Source organism: Corythoichthys intestinalis, chromosome 3 (assembly GCF_030265065.1).
Source record: "Corythoichthys intestinalis isolate RoL2023-P3 chromosome 3, ASM3026506v1, whole genome shotgun sequence".
Classification (NCBI taxonomy): Eukaryota; Metazoa; Chordata; class Actinopteri; order Syngnathiformes; family Syngnathidae; genus Corythoichthys; species Corythoichthys intestinalis.
In genome coordinates this window covers 49,895,170-49,911,040 of record NC_080397.1, presented here as the reverse complement: position 1 = coordinate 49,911,040, position 15,871 = coordinate 49,895,170, and the positions used below count along the sequence as shown (strand labels likewise).

The 15,871-nt window shown below is 38.2% G+C and overlaps 1 protein-coding gene across 1 annotated transcript in view; it reads right to left on the bottom strand.

Annotated features, from left to right (window-relative positions):
• Nucleotides 1-4,204: 4,204 nt before the first annotated feature.
• The window catches only part of LOC130913698 (probable gluconokinase), a 125,099-nt gene continuing 113,432 nt past the window's right edge, over nt 4,205-15,871 (bottom strand). Inside the window, exon 8 of the mRNA XM_057832495.1 lies at nt 4,205-5,490. Coding sequence (XP_057688478.1) covers nt 5,115-5,490 — 376 coding nt within the window. The 3' untranslated portion in view covers nt 4,205-5,114. The remainder of the gene's footprint in view (nt 5,491-15,871) is intronic.

Here is a 15,871-nt window from a genome sequence, read left to right as displayed (position 1 = left end):
AAAGGAATGATTCGCTTTTTGAATGATAGCTGAATGAAGATTATGAATGACTGTTAAAATCAAAATGTCCGTCATGATCGGCATAAATGAAGATTTTAAATTTAGATAGAGTTAAAAGCAAGTAAAATATCCGTCACGAGGGGAATAAATGTTGCAACTGCTGTTATATTTTTGCACAAATTTTTATATTTAAAATTTTTGGCATCATTTAATTAACATTAACCAATTACAGTATGCCAATGAGTAGACTTTATTTGTCAAGATGGGTCAACTAGGGTTGCCAACTCCCTGAAAAAAAAAAAAGTAGCCATTGGTAGCCCGATAACCGTCACCTTTTTATTATATTTTTGTATGTTTCTTTTTAATTAATAATTATAATATTATACTAATTATACTAAACCTGAATTAATTAGGTATGAATTTGACTGATATAAGCACATGGAGAAACTGTAATTATCACCAATGTATCTTCATGCAAAAAATACTAGAATAAAATTAACATTTGTCCTGCTAAATTTAAAAATATAAAATTTAACTCTTAAGGTCCTGAGCCATTTGTATGTGTGTGTGTGTGTTTCTGTTGTTTTATTTATTTATTTATTTTAAACACTTTTTTTGAAAAAGTGCAAACATAAACTCTTAGGTAAACTTTTTTTTTTTTAACTTAAAAAAGATGCGTACAAAGTTCCCTCAGTAATGTTTACTGCAAAGATAATGTGGAAATACAAATGAAATTGACCGAACATAAATTTATACTACATCATGTGAAAAAAATATGGCCTCTGTGAAAATTAAGCCTGTGCGTTTTCTAACATATTTGGTCATATGGATATTTAATATCAATTTTTACAATCTTGAGAGATTCAAGTAATAGAACTAAAACTTAAAACTTTGTTTTTATATAACTTTCTGTAAAATGTAATTTTAAATAAATGCAATTTGTGTAGAGGAATAAATGAGGACACCCCAACATTCAATCCCACTTAAAATGGCTAAAATAACACATAAGTATCTCATCAGGTGCACATTATTAGAATATCATTACACAGTGTTTTGAAGGAGGCTTGCCTTATTTAAACCTCACATTTAGTTTGGTGTGCTCCTGACTGTTGAAGTGAGAGAAAACACCATGTTGAGATCAAAGAAGGTGTCTGAGGCCTTCAGAAAGATTATAGACGCTTATGAGTCTGGTAAGGGATTTCAAAAGATATACAATCATATTCAACTGTCCGGAAAATAGTCTACAAGTTAAGGACATTCAAAACAACTGCCATCATGCTCAGGTCTGGCCGTCCAAGCAAGTTCACCCCGAGAGCAGACCACAAGATTAAAAAAAAAAAGTCTCCAAAAAAACTAAACTGTCATCACGGGACCTACAGCAGGCTCTTGCTACTGTTGATGTGAAAGTGCATGCCTCTGCAATCAGAAAGAGACTTCACATGTTTAACCTTCATGGGAGGTGTGCAAGGAGGAAACCTTTGCTCTCCAAAAAGAACATGAAGGCTACACTGAAGTTTGCCAGAGTAAATGTAGAAAAAGACCAGGACTTCTGGAATCATGTTCTTTGGACAAAAATGAATCTAAATTGAATTATTTGGACACCAGAACAGAGGACATGCTTGGCGTAAACCCAATACAGCATTCCAGGAAAAGAACCTCATACCAACTGTGAAGCATGGAGGTGGAGGTGTCATGGTTTGGGGATGCTTTGCTACAGCAGGACCTGGCCAGCTCACACTGGCTATTAGGTGGTAGTGTGTCCTAACTTTTTCCTCAGTTAGAATATGCATTTTTGTTGATATATTTGGTTTAATGGGTAAAACAATGTCATTTTTTTGTTGTTTACCTGCAATTAAACCACTTTCTTTTCCAGACATAAAGAAAAACAAGATCAGACATTTATATGTGAACATTTCTTAATAAAGAACTGAATATTTAATGGGGTGTCCTAATTTTTTCACATGACTGCACTTTTGCTTCTGAATACGGGACGATTCCGTTTTTCAAGGGACGGTTGGCAACCCTAGGGTCAATTGTACTCCATCATACAATGCCCCACTGAAAACATACTCAATGTTATCACTCAATTTTATTTTCAAAACAAGTATTAAGTAGAGTATTTCACTTACGGGGTTGGAGAAAATAATGGAAACACCTAACATTTTGGCACAGACATCATAATTATATTGACGGGTCACATCCTCAAACACTGCGCCACACCTTCAAGTAGGGGGCCTGCCCACACCAGCATCAAGAGGAGTTCTTCTCAAACACGCACGCAGCGATCTAACGCCGGATTTGGTTTAAAAAGTACGAAAGCTGGACCGCATACCAACAGGAAGGATTGTCTCAGGAGTTATTTGTTTGAGGATTCAAGGTAACTATTATATTTTTCGTGCCACACATGCATTTTGAAACGTGAAAAAAAATCAATGGGAGAAATTAGCCGCTACAGCATTGGCGTCATAATTCCCAATATCTACGTAAAATAAATGCTAACTGCCCTGTTTATTTTTGCTTTTTAACCAAGAATCAAAGCATTAGCCATTTATTCACAAAAATTTTCAATGTAAAAAGCTCTCTGTGGTGATAAGGCGGCACCACAGTGGCTTAAAGACTAGCAGCACATTCAACATATTAACGTAAAATAAATGCTAACTGCTCGTTTTTTTTTTTTTTTTTTGTTGCTCTTAACCAAGGATCGAAACTGTTTTACGCCCATATCTATAAAGAATTCAGGGATTTAAGCATTTATTCATTAGAATTTTCAACAAAAAAAGCTCTTTGTGGCGATAAGGCGGCATCATAGTGGCTTAAAGACTAGCAGCACATTTGACATATTAACGTAAAATAAATGCTAACTGCCCGTTTTTTTTTTTTTTTTTTTTTTGCTTTTAACCAATGATCGAGACTGTCTTACACCCATGTCTATAAGGAATTCAGGAATTTAAGCATTTATTCATTAGAATTTTCAACGTAAAAAGCTCTTTGTGGTGATAAGGTGGTGGCACAGTGGCTTAAAGACTAGCAGCACATTCGACATATTTACGTAAAATAAATGCTAACTACCCGTTTTTTTATGTGTGTGTGCTTTTAACCAAGAATCTGTCAATCAAGAGACTGTTTTACGTGGATATCTATAAAGAATTCAGAGATTTAAGCATATTCACAACAATTTTTTAAAAGGAGAAAGCTCTTTGTGGTGATAAGGCTGCGCTACAGTGGCTTCAAGACTAACCGCACATTCCACATATTTACGTAAAATGAATGCTAACTGGCTGTTTTTTGTTTTTGTTTTTTTGCTTTTAACCAAGAATCGAGACTGTTTTACGTCCATACCTACAGAGAAATCAGGGATTTAAGCATTTATTCACAAGAATTTTCAACGTAAAAAGCTCTTTGTGTTTCCAATCGGTCAGCTTTGACAGAGATAGTCCCCTGTATGCTAACCCTAATGAAGTTGAAAATATCGTATGGCCGGCACAATTCCCGGACCGCAACATTATTGAGCAATTACCTTAATTATTTTTGAGATTCAATTAAGACGTCGTTTTCCACCGCCTCTCGTCTCATCGTCTCTAAAAGAGTTAGAGGGTATTCTAACCGAAGAATGGCTTAAAATTCCTTTGGAAACAATTCACAAGTTATATGAATTAATACCTCAGAGAATTGAGGCTGTAATTGCCACAAAAGACGGACCTACACCATAATAAATGAGTTTTTGTTGATTTCTTAAGGTGTTTCCATTATTTTGTCCAACCCGTGTAGTTGCGGCCAATAATTTGATTTCAAACATCACATAATACCTACGCATGAAATCCACTTTATAAAGGCATGTATGCTGTGTAATCTTTAATGTGAAGTATTATGCGTGTGTGTCTGTGTCTCATATTTCTGGGTCGAAGACTGGCTTGGCAATCCTCCTGAGACCCTGCTTACTCATTTGAGGTTACATTTCAAAGAGCAAAGAGATTTGAAAAATGCATTGCACAAAAAAACATGGGTCTCAGGAGGATAGGGACCCTATATGAAGTAAGGTTTGAACATACCGGTAAGTAAAAATAAATATAGACAAGTTTCCGAGGTACTTCCGCATTTCTGCTCGTGACTTCCATTTTACACTTTCTCCAACCAAAACACCAGTGGAGCTGGAGTGGCATTACTCATAAAAATCACTGAAAAAAGACAATTTAGAAATGCCTCATCCATCTGCCATCATCACGACATGGGAGGACAACATGTCAGGAAATGGCTATTGATTTAATGGCAGTGAATAGAAACACAATCAGGGACCTGAAAATCTCCGAAGCATCCAGTTGAATGTGTCCTAATACATGAATATTGGAATTTTTTGTTCATGAAGGCAGATGCGGAACCAAAACGGTGCCACCATAAAGCAGTAACAGGTACAATTATGCTCAATTTGAATGCAATCCTGCATTGCGTCACAGCTAAGACATCATTAGCTTTGCATTAGCTTCAACAACAAAGAATGGAAAACAAACAGTCATCTACTACAAGTCATACATGGGCTTTTTACCCTAAATGCATAAATTCAAGTGTTACACGTTTTTTGTCCGTTTGTTAACAGGTGGAAAACACTGTTAGGAAAGGGAAGACAACTTGATGTGCCTCACAACAGCATGTTGATGGACATACAGTATATCAAGACAATTATACTGTATATTATTTGTAATTAGCCTCATTTTGGTCATTCAAGTGGCCGGCGTGTCAATCTACACCTCATGTCAGCATAGGCTGCATAGCTTGTTAGAATTTTGTCCACAAATAATCAATAAAGTGATAAGAACAAACAAACAATACAGAAGTCCTGGAGCTTCATCTACGTCGTGCTGAATCCATTTTCGGAGATTCCGTGGGTTCCACTGGTTTGATTTTGCAGTTTTAACTTTGTCTACACACTGCTTACTTCAAGCGCACTTCATGTTGTTCTGTCTAAACCAGAAGTTCGTAGCAGAAAATGTCGAAGAGGCGCCGCCCACGTTTCGCTCAGGAAACTTGTCTGTATAAAACACGACAAGTGGAAGTGTCTGAATAACAGAAGTTAATCACATAATTAGATACAAGACACATGTACAGCGCTGAGATCAACTTCAATGGATATTCAGTCTTGGAGGCTTGAGGCTGTTAAGATGTTTCTCCACCTCCACAGTCATGTCAATGAGGCTCATGCTCACATCCAGATGGATAACATTCTCCTCCGACCCCTCCCCAGGGGGCTCAAGGACATCAAACTGGGAGTTCAGCAAGTCTGCCTTCATGAAGTGTCCTCTGCGGGCAACCATCCTCTGACGGATGACCTCTTGATTTCCGTGCAAGTAGAGAAAGAAGGTGTTGGGGAGAGAGTGTGGAAGTGGAGGAGAGGAGGTAGAGATAGAGAAGGCTTTGGAGCCGTGAAGGAGGATGAGTCTGTAAAAGCGTTTGAGGGCTGAGCAGGCCACAAGTGCATCAGAGCCGGAACATCTTTCCCTATGATAGAGGACACACACAATCAACATTTTGATCAAATTAGGACAACTTATTTCATTGTTTAGAATATCTAAATAATAAAAATAACAATTAAATATAAGAAAACGTGCATTGGGCATTATTCAACAATAGAAGTTCCACTCTAATGTCACACTGCATGTGCAGATCTGTTGCTGTTCTGTGTAACATTTGCAATGCTGAATATGATTTAAAGCAACACTTTGTAACTTTTCAGTTTTATTCTATTTTAGGGAGGCTGGTGGACAGAAGCGGTAGTGTTTTGCCTTGAGGAAGACTACGTTTCCCATGAGGACATGCGCACACCCGCATAGTGTTGTAAAATCATGATGGTCGCCAGCTGATGGATTAAACAACATTTCTGTTTCCAGCGGCTATGTGAAGGATGAAAAATAATATGGTAATGAATCCAGTTGTAGCTAAACAGTAGCATATGACGGTTAGCAAGCGTGTGGCTACCCCTCCCCATCCCACACAAACTTGTCAGCGCTGACGAGTTCAGTTGGGGGTGGGTGGGTCACGTCAGCGAGTCAAAGCCGGGCCAATGTTTATTCTGTAGAGCTGAAACGAATACTCGAGCAACTTGAGTAACTCGAGTTTAAAAACTGATCCGAGTAATTTTATTCACCTCGAGTAATCGTTTATTTTGACAGCTCTAAGCATCACGTTTTGCTCGGACTACTTTTAATGCGGGACAACGCGCTTATGTCACGCGCGTAGAGGAAGAAGCAAAAAAAAAAAAAAACTTACATCAGCCGACAGCCGCTACAAACGACGCCGACGTTGCTAAATACTAGCCCGCACGATGCTACATTGATAGCAGGTAGCGTCCGATGCGTCTCATAGAGATCACATGTATGTTGAACTAGATGCGAAATGACAGACTCGGCTGCGTCTGGGCAGCGTTAGTAAACAGCCACCATCTTAAAGCAGTAGAGCGCTAAGCGCTAATAAAGATTAATAAATAAGATTAACGTTACTGTCACTAGCTCACGTAATGTTAGTCCTGCGGAGGGCCAGGTTTCTATTAATTATGACCACTGTCGATGCGTGGCTAACGTGTCTTACATACAGGCTTTAACATAGCATAGCGTTGTGGAGTGATGAGGGTGTAAAATAAAAACTCAATGATGCTAACTATCAATTTTAGCTCAGTAGTCATTGCTGGATAAAACACCAAGTAGCACTGGTCCCTAATGTGCTCAAATACAGCCTGTATCTTACATTTATTTTGAACACTGCATAAACTCAAAATCCTATCAGGACTTACAGTTTAGACTAACTTAAAACTTAACTAGAACTTAAAATGGCTTGACACAAATAGAAATTCAATTGAAACACGTGGGAAAAAATCCTAACTTTTAAGTGATGTGGGGTATCAAGTGTAACGGCATTTTTAGGTATATATATATATATATATATATATATATATATATATATATATATATATATATATATATATATATATATATATATATATATATATATATATATATATATATATATATATATTATATGTGTGTATTTTTTTTTTTTTAATAAGATCTAAAGGTTTTTTGAGTGAAAGCAGTGAATTAGTCTTTTTTTTAATTCTAGTTACATCTAAGACGCAATTGTTGGCTGTTTTCAACAATATACATCGAAAATAAAGACATTGATTGACTGAAAATGGTTAAAGATTAGATTAAATGTCTTGTTTTCTCATGTATATTTATAATTGCTCTTCACCTAAAAATATATTTGTTTTATCCGATTACTCGATTAATCGATAGAATTTTCAGTCGATTACTCGATTACTAAAATATTAGATAGCTGCAGCCCTATTATTCTGTACATCCTGGTAGCTGCCCATTCTTTTTCCTCCTCATGCAAAACTTTTTGTCTCTGTTGCTCTGCCATCTTTGCAGAATCTGCGCGAAAGCGTTAGCATCGACTTCAGTCTTTATAATGAAGAGGGAACGTGACGTATGCTGTAAAGCAGTCAGCACATATGTAGTTTTTTTTTTTGTGTGTGTGTGGCAGGGGCCCTGCCACCCTCCTCAAAGTTAATTACCATAGTGGCCCGAATATAAGACGGTGTTTTTCGCATTGAAATAAGACAGAAAAAGTGGGGGTCGTCTTATATTTGCGGTCTAGACATTATACCCATTCACGACGCTAGATGGCGCCAGATATCATTGAAGGGATGTTCTGTCATGAAAGATCTCAGCTACTCTCAAGTTTAACCAGTTTGCATTTTTTTATTGCAATGTTTTTGCTTATTCAGATTTGTTTCAAGACTACAGTTACAGTTAGACTTCACTTTGATGGTTTATTTACATTTCAAAAACCAGAAGCCATTCATTTACGAATGTGATTGCACTTTAGTTTACATATTTAAATGTTCAGATATTAAGATTTGAATGAGGCAAAATAACATGCTTTTTCTCTCAAATATGTTGTTATAATCATTTGTTTCAGATGTAATGTACCGTAATTTCCCAAATATAAGGCGCACCCGAGTATAATGTGCACCCAATATTTACTTGTAAAATCTAGGGGAAATTATTGTACCCGTTTATAACGCACACCCTAATTGTCGTGGCGAAGAAAGATCCACAGATCCAGCAAAAGCTAATCTTTTCACTTTCTCTATTTTTCTCTATTTTCCACAAATTTTCTTTTTCTTTCTTTACCACTGACTCCCTCATTTTATTTAGAACTTTAGTGTAGTCACCCCTGTTGCCACCAGATGAAGCCACCTAAGAGTTGGCCTCTAATGATCCACTAATGGGGGATGGAAGCCAGGTGTGTCTGTGAGCAATGTTATATAGGTAAGGGGAATCAGGTGTGTATGTAAGCACCCAAACAACAGAGCACAGACGTTGCTGGTGAGTTGCAGTTTGCTTTCCAATTCCAAATTATGAATGATCAGGCTACTAGAATAAGCCTTTGTGAGTGTAAAAGTGAGACATCTATGAGTTCAGAAGTTGGGCAGCTGTAGGCTGATATGTTTTAATTCAGGTATTGATCGGAGTGGCCTGAGATGCTGCCCTTTGTTTGTAAGCATTTTCTGTTAGAATTTGAATCTGTTTAGCAAAGCTTGAGCACATTTCCGTTTCTAAGTTAAAATGGTGACAAGTTACTTCATGCTAAAATAGGCTTGACTGAATGTGAATTATTATCATTGATAATGATTAATTAAATAAGTAGATTAAGGAATCGATTGGTCTAGTTTAAGATAGAAATTGTTTAAGTTGATGACACCGATATTTGATTTGACTGTAAATATTTCACTGTAAATAGTACACAAACATTTTCACTCTTTTACCGTTTGCTTTTTTCAACCTGCTTTTCTCCTTCTGAATATTCAAACGAATAAAAAATATTGGAAGAAGCCAAGTTGGCCTCGCGTCATATGTGCTCGCCGTCCCATCAAGCGGGACACACATTTAAAAAGAGCTTGACACTAATTTTAGCACCAATAAATAGAAGAATACAAGAAAACAGCTCGTTTACAGATACAGAAATGTCATTTTACTGACTGGTCAAACAGCACAAGCATAGCATATTGGTAGTTCAAAACATTACCATAAATTGACAATATTTACAGTAATAATATGATTTGACATCATCTCCAATTTACTAGAATCTAGGAGAAAACAAATGTGACTTTTCTTTTAAAGGCTGCTGTATAACTTGCTCGTTTCATCATGATGAATAAGTGTTTCTTCCATGGATTGATACGGTAAAATGAAAGTGAGAACGTAAGTTGGAAATCCAAGCGAGCTCATCGCTGTCGACACTGTGACATATTGGTATTCTATGTCATGTTGTTCTATGTTGTGGCCCTGGTGGATCCATGCAGCTGTATTGTCAAATCTATGTTGTGACTGTCTATGAGCCAGAGGGCTGCTGAGGCTAGACAAAAGAGCGCAGCATTATTGCCAGACTGTCGGCATTTAAGTTCATTGAATGCCAGAAATAAAACGTTGAACACTGCACTGGAAGTATTCTAGTATTTTTTCAAGACAAGATAAAACAGACACGACAGTAACAATAAGAACTATTGTTATTTGGGTTTGAGTTTCCCGAGGGACAAATATAGTTGACGGACACACACAGGAAGTCTGTTGTTACGTTTGTTATGGTCCGAGTGGCGGATCTGCAATAAACGTTGACTCAAATGAGTTCAAGAAACTAAATTCTGTGCTTTATGAAGAGTGAAAAAAAGCAGAATTTAACACCGATGAAATCATTCAGCCGATCAGAGTGAAGTATTACCGAAACAAAATGGTGACGTCAAGTACCGTAATGGTCGGCAACAGATCGCCGCATACGTTTTTTCAACACAACGTGGCCGTGTCAATAAAAAATAAAATTGGTTTATCTATATATGTAATATATACAGTGGGGAGAACAAGTATTTGATACACTGCCGATTTTGCTGGTTTTCCCACTTGCAAGCCATGTAGAGGTCTGTAATTTGTATCATAAGTTTTCTTCAACTGTGAGGGATGGAATCTAATCCAAAATTCAGAAAATCACATTGTATAATGTTTAAATAATAAATTTGTATTTAACTGCATGAAATAAGTATTTGATACATTACCAACTAGTAAATATTTCGGCTCTTAGTTCTTTTTTAAGAACCCCTCCTGTTCGCCACTCATTACCGGAAGTAACTGCACCTGTTTGAACTTGTTACCTGTATAAAAGACACCTGTTCACATGCTCAAACAAACAAACTCCAACCTCTCCTCAATGGCCAAGACCAAAAAGCTGTATAAGGACATCAGGGATAAAATAATAGACCTGCACAAGGCTGGGATGGGCTACAGGAAAATAAGCAAGCAGCTCAGTGAGAAGGTAACAACTGTTGGAGCGATTATTAGAAAATGGAAGAAGTTCAAGTTGACGGTCAATCTGCCTCGTTCTGGGGCTCCATGCAAGATCTCACCTCGTGGGGCATCACTGATCATGAGGAAGGTGAGCGATCGGCCCAGAACTACTCGGCAGGACCTGGTCAATGACCTGAAGAGAGCTGGAACCACAGTCTCGAAGAAAACCATCGGAAACACATTACGCCGTCATGGATTAAAATCCTACAGCACACGCAAGGTCCCGCTGCTGAAGCCAGTGCATGTCCAGACACGTCTGAAGTTCGCCACTGACCATCTGGATGATCCAGAGGAGCAATGGGAGAAGGTCATGTGGTCGGATGAGACCAAAATTGAACTTTTTGGTCTAAACTCGGCTCGTCGTTTTTGGAGGAAAAAGGATGAGTACAACCCCAAGAACACCATCCCAACCGTGAAACATGGAGGAGGAAACATCATTTCTTGGGGCTGCTTCTCTGCCAAGGGTACAGGACGACTGCACCGTATTGAGGGGAGGATGGATGGGGCTATGTATCGCCAGATCTTGGCTGACAACCTCCTTCCTTCAGTGAGAGCCCTGAAGATGGGTCGTGGCTGGGTCTTCCAGCATGACAACGACCCAAAGCACACAGCCAAGGCAACTAAAGAGTGGCTCCGTAAGAAGCATCTTAAGGTCCTGGAGTGGCTTAGCCAGTCACCAGATCTGAACCCGATAGAAAATCTATGGAGGGAGCTGAAAGTCGTGTTGCCCGGCAGCAGCCCCGAAACCTGAAGGCTCTGGAGAAGATCTGCATGGAGGAGTGGGCCAAAATCCCTGCTGCAGTGTGTGCAAACCTTGTCAAGGACTACAGGAAACGTTTGGTATCTGTAATAGCAAACAAAGGTTTCTGTACCAAATATTAAGTTCGATTTTTGTGTTGTATCAAATACTTATTTCATGCAATTAAATGCAAATTTATTATTTAAAAATCATACGTGATTTTCTGTTTTTTTGTATTAGATTCCGTCCCTCACAGTTGAAGAGAACTTGTGATACAAATTACAGACCTCTACATGCTTTGCAAGTGGGAAAACCAGCAAAATCAGCAGTGTATCAAATACTTGTTCTCCCCACTGTATATATTTCTGTCTCCATCCATGTATCCGTTTATAATGCGCACCATGATCTTACAAGTTGATTTTGGAGGGAAAAAAAGTGCGCGTTATATTCGGGAAATTACGGTGCTTATTTTCTGTATAAAAATGAATTTGGTGTTCAAAAAGTCTTTTTTCAAACTTGAGTCTTGAAAAGAGGGGGTCGTCTTATAATCAGGGCCGTCTTATATTCGGGCCAAGACGGTAGTTCGTCAAAGTGATACAGACCCCCTCAAGATAAAAAAGAGGTGTCATTCAACTAGTTGTCAGTTGACATATCATCACAAATGTTATGAAAATAGTTTATAAAGGTTAAAAAGTTACCTAGTGTTGCTTTAAAAAAATATAAGCAACAATAAAGATTTGGAATTGTAGATTTTTTGAAGGACCTGACATCTGAGGTATGAAGCTTAAGATCCCAAATAGCACATTCACTCTAATAGATTGAGCACGATTGGCAAGAAGTGTAAATGGCAAAGCACGCTTTGGATAGTGCTATTGGATTTTAGCATGGGAAGCTTTGAAGAGCACGCAAGCAGGAAATGAAGTTAGAAGTGTTAGAATTGGAAGTGTTTGTGGAAGAGGCAAATAAACATTATTGAGCTGCATTAAAGAAGTCTATCACTTAGATGAGTTCAGGGGAGCCAGTCAGTCTCATTTGATTTCTGAATGCTTACGAATTGGGGATTTAAATTTTGGGACAGCACACTTGAAAAGTAATTTGGTGAAGCCACTTCCGAGTGTCAACAAACGCTGAAATTACCCTGACCGAATGCAGAGGTGAAACACGTTTTGTTACACGTGATAGGGCATGATCCTTTTTTGACTGCCTTCAGGTCAGCATCATTTTTTATTTTGCTTGCACCTCCTTACTGCAGCAATAACTGCTGTTATTGTTATGAAAACGTTGAATCAGTTATTGAAATTCGTCCCAGGTTTGAGCAAGGTTGCAGGTTTGGTCTCAACATTGGTAGGGACTATATAACAGCATAAGCGGCATGTACAGTACCGTTATTTTTCGGACTATAAGTCGTTTTTTTCCCCCATAGTTCGGCTGGGGGTGCGACTTGTACTCCGGGGCGACTTGTGTGTGAAATTATTATTTTATTTCACATTATTATATCATTTCATGTGTTATTTTGGTGTTTTGGAGTGACACTGATGGTTTGGTAAACTTGTTAGCATGTTCTTTATGATAGTTATCTGAATAACTCTTAATAGCTATGTATTAATATATAGGTATTTTAATATACCGGCCAAGTTCGCATTTCGTTGTTCATACATCATGTAACATTATCATACTGTACACTTACTCAGCATGTTCTCTATTGTATTTTTATTTTGAATTGCCATTCAAGATGACATATGTGTCTATGTATTGGATTTTATCAAGTAAATTTCCCCCCAAAAATGCGACTTATACTCAGGTGTGACTTATATACGGTACGTTTTTTCTCTTTGTTGGGCATTTTATGGCTAGTGCGACTTATAGTCCGAAAAATACGGTAGACATTTTGCTGGTGATGGGACATTACTAAGACCAAACATATTATTGAATGGGGGTCAAGGCTACATTTCTCACGAATATGAACCTAATTAATTGATAGGCTAACTAACTTTCATGAGTATTGGTTTAGGTGATACAACGTTCAAGTCAAACCTTTACATTTACTTGAAGTGCAGGTCCCTTTATTACCAAAAAAAAAAAAAAAAAAAAAAAAAGGAGCTATTTAACTATGGTTCCACTTCTGGGGGACACTGAAGCACCCCTAGACTCAAAGTATTTGAATATAAAAGTGATTTGGGAAAAAATTAATGAAAAAACAATAGAGATATGCAAGGACCGATCGACATCTGATGCATACCAGACTACCCCAAGACTCGAACCAAAGTACTCTCATGAAATTCTGATGTGTGATTTCATAGATTTTTTTTTTCATGTCAGTTCATGTTCATGTCAGTGTTCCCCTGAAGTGGATCCATATCGCCCCGTTTTTTAAATAAAGGGACTTACACTCTGAAGCCGCCATGTTGCATTACTGTAATGCACATAATGCAAACAATGTTCCTTGTGGAGGCTGGCCTGACCACAGTAGTTTTGCAAGTTAGCAAGTTCACACAGTTTAATGTTATGCTAACTCTGATGCAGGCCGGACTTCCAGTAACAAAATTAGTGGTGTTTCCATCACCTTCACAACATTGACGTCTTTTTACAGTGGCTGATGGCAGAAAAAAACGCTATTATCCCTCGTCTTCGAAGGGGGCGGAGAAGGTGACATGTTTTCGACATGAGCCTGTCGGAGCTGTGTGACTTTGTGGCGTTGGGGGATGTGTGTGTGTGTGGGTGGGGGGCGGACCTGCACATTCAGCAAATGAAAAGGGATAAATGTAAGTCTGAAGATAATGAAAATAATTCACTTAATAACGGTAGGGTCTAGTCCAGGGTTCACTAAATCCGGACCTCGGTGCCACTTTTCCTGTCACGTTTTCCACGTCTCTCTCCCCTAAAACACCTGAATCAAATGATTATGTCATCAGCAACCTCTCCAGAAGCCTGATAATGATCCTGATTATTATGATTTAGGTGTGTTGGAGGAGGGAGACATGGAAAACACGACAGGAAAAGTGGCACCAAGGTCCGGATTTAGTGAACCCTGGTCTAGTCTATCCTTACAACATATGGGAACAAAATCTACATTACCCATACAGTGGTACTTCGACATACAATCGCTTGGACACACGATCTTTTTGACATCCGACGAAAAATTTGACTCGCCATTTGTTTCTACATCCGAAGACATGCTCGAAATACGACGACATGACAGCACCGCAGACGGATGTACGGCTGACTTTCTTGTGAGCGAAATCAACACAGGTTTCAAAAAGGTTGGTACAGATTGTGAAATAAGGAAAAAGGTGACGCTTACCCTCTAAAGTTACCTTCTAAATGAAGATGCAAATTGTAGAGAAATATGAGCGTGGGGTGCGCATCCGTGAACTAGCTAAACAATACATCTCCACGGTCCTCTGACGACCACAAGTTGACAATTACCATTGTGGTCACATCGCCAAAGAAATCGCCAGCTTTGTCAGGTTTTCATCATTTATTTCAGTACTTGTCCAACACATAACGCCTGCTGTCCGCTGCAATTGACTACGTACTCAAGAAAAGACTGAAAGCGAAAGTAAACTCAACCGCACCACTGCTCTCTGTGTCACGTCAGTCACGCGGTGAGTTCAGGTACAGATAAAAACTTCCGGTACATTAGAAACCGATTCGTTACATTATTATAGGAATTATTATTGTTATTAAAGATGTCCCGATCGATCGGGATGCCGGTCGATCGGGTCCGATCACGTCATTTTCAAAGTATAGGAATCGGCAAAAAAATATCGGACATGCCTTTTTTAAATATGTATATATATTTAAATCGTTTTCTAATTGTATTTAACGTTACAGACAAAATGTCTTACACTCATCCAGAGTAGTTTTGGCTTGAAGTAGGGCTATCAAATTTATTGCGTTAACGGCGGTAATTAATTTTTTAAAATTAATCACGTTAAATAATTAACGCATGCGCTGCACGACCCACTCACGCATTGTCGCATTCAATCTATAAAGACGCCGTTTTACCTATAGATAGCGCTAAAAGGCAGCGTATAATGAGTAGAGAGAATTTTGACAGCCTTTGGAGCCATTTATGATGTGGCTAAAGCCTTACAATACCTCTCTCAGCATTTAAAAATAACGTGTGAGGCAATGTGGGGAAGAAAGGTAGTAGTTGATCATTTTCTTAACACCCTATGTTCTTTCCCAACGCAGAGAAGATATATTAATTGGTGCCCTTACGCACAGTCAGTCATGGTTGCACTTCCCATCATGCATTTGGGCAGAAGTTAAACGGCTGCAGTATCATTTACTGAAAGCTCAACAAATATACTAGATGGTAATATTTAGTCACAATATACAAAGTCACATTTATCCTTTAAGAATTACAAGTCTTTCTATCCGTGGATCCCTCACAGAAAGAATGTTAATAATGTAAATGCCATCTTGAGGATTTATTGTCATAATAAACAAATACAGTACTTATTACTGTATGTTGAATGTATATATTCGTCCGAGTTTTATTCAATTTTTTCTTAATGCATTGCCAAAATGTATATGATCGGGAAAAATTATCGAGGATGATTGGAATTGAATCGGGAGCAAAAAAAAAAAAGCAATTGGATCGGGAAATATCGGGGTCTGCAGATACTCAAACTAAAATGATCGGGATCGGATCGGGAGCAAAAAAACATGATCGGAACAACCCTAACTGTTTTATTATTAAGATTTCCATTTATAATCAGTGTGTTTTGCTATTTGT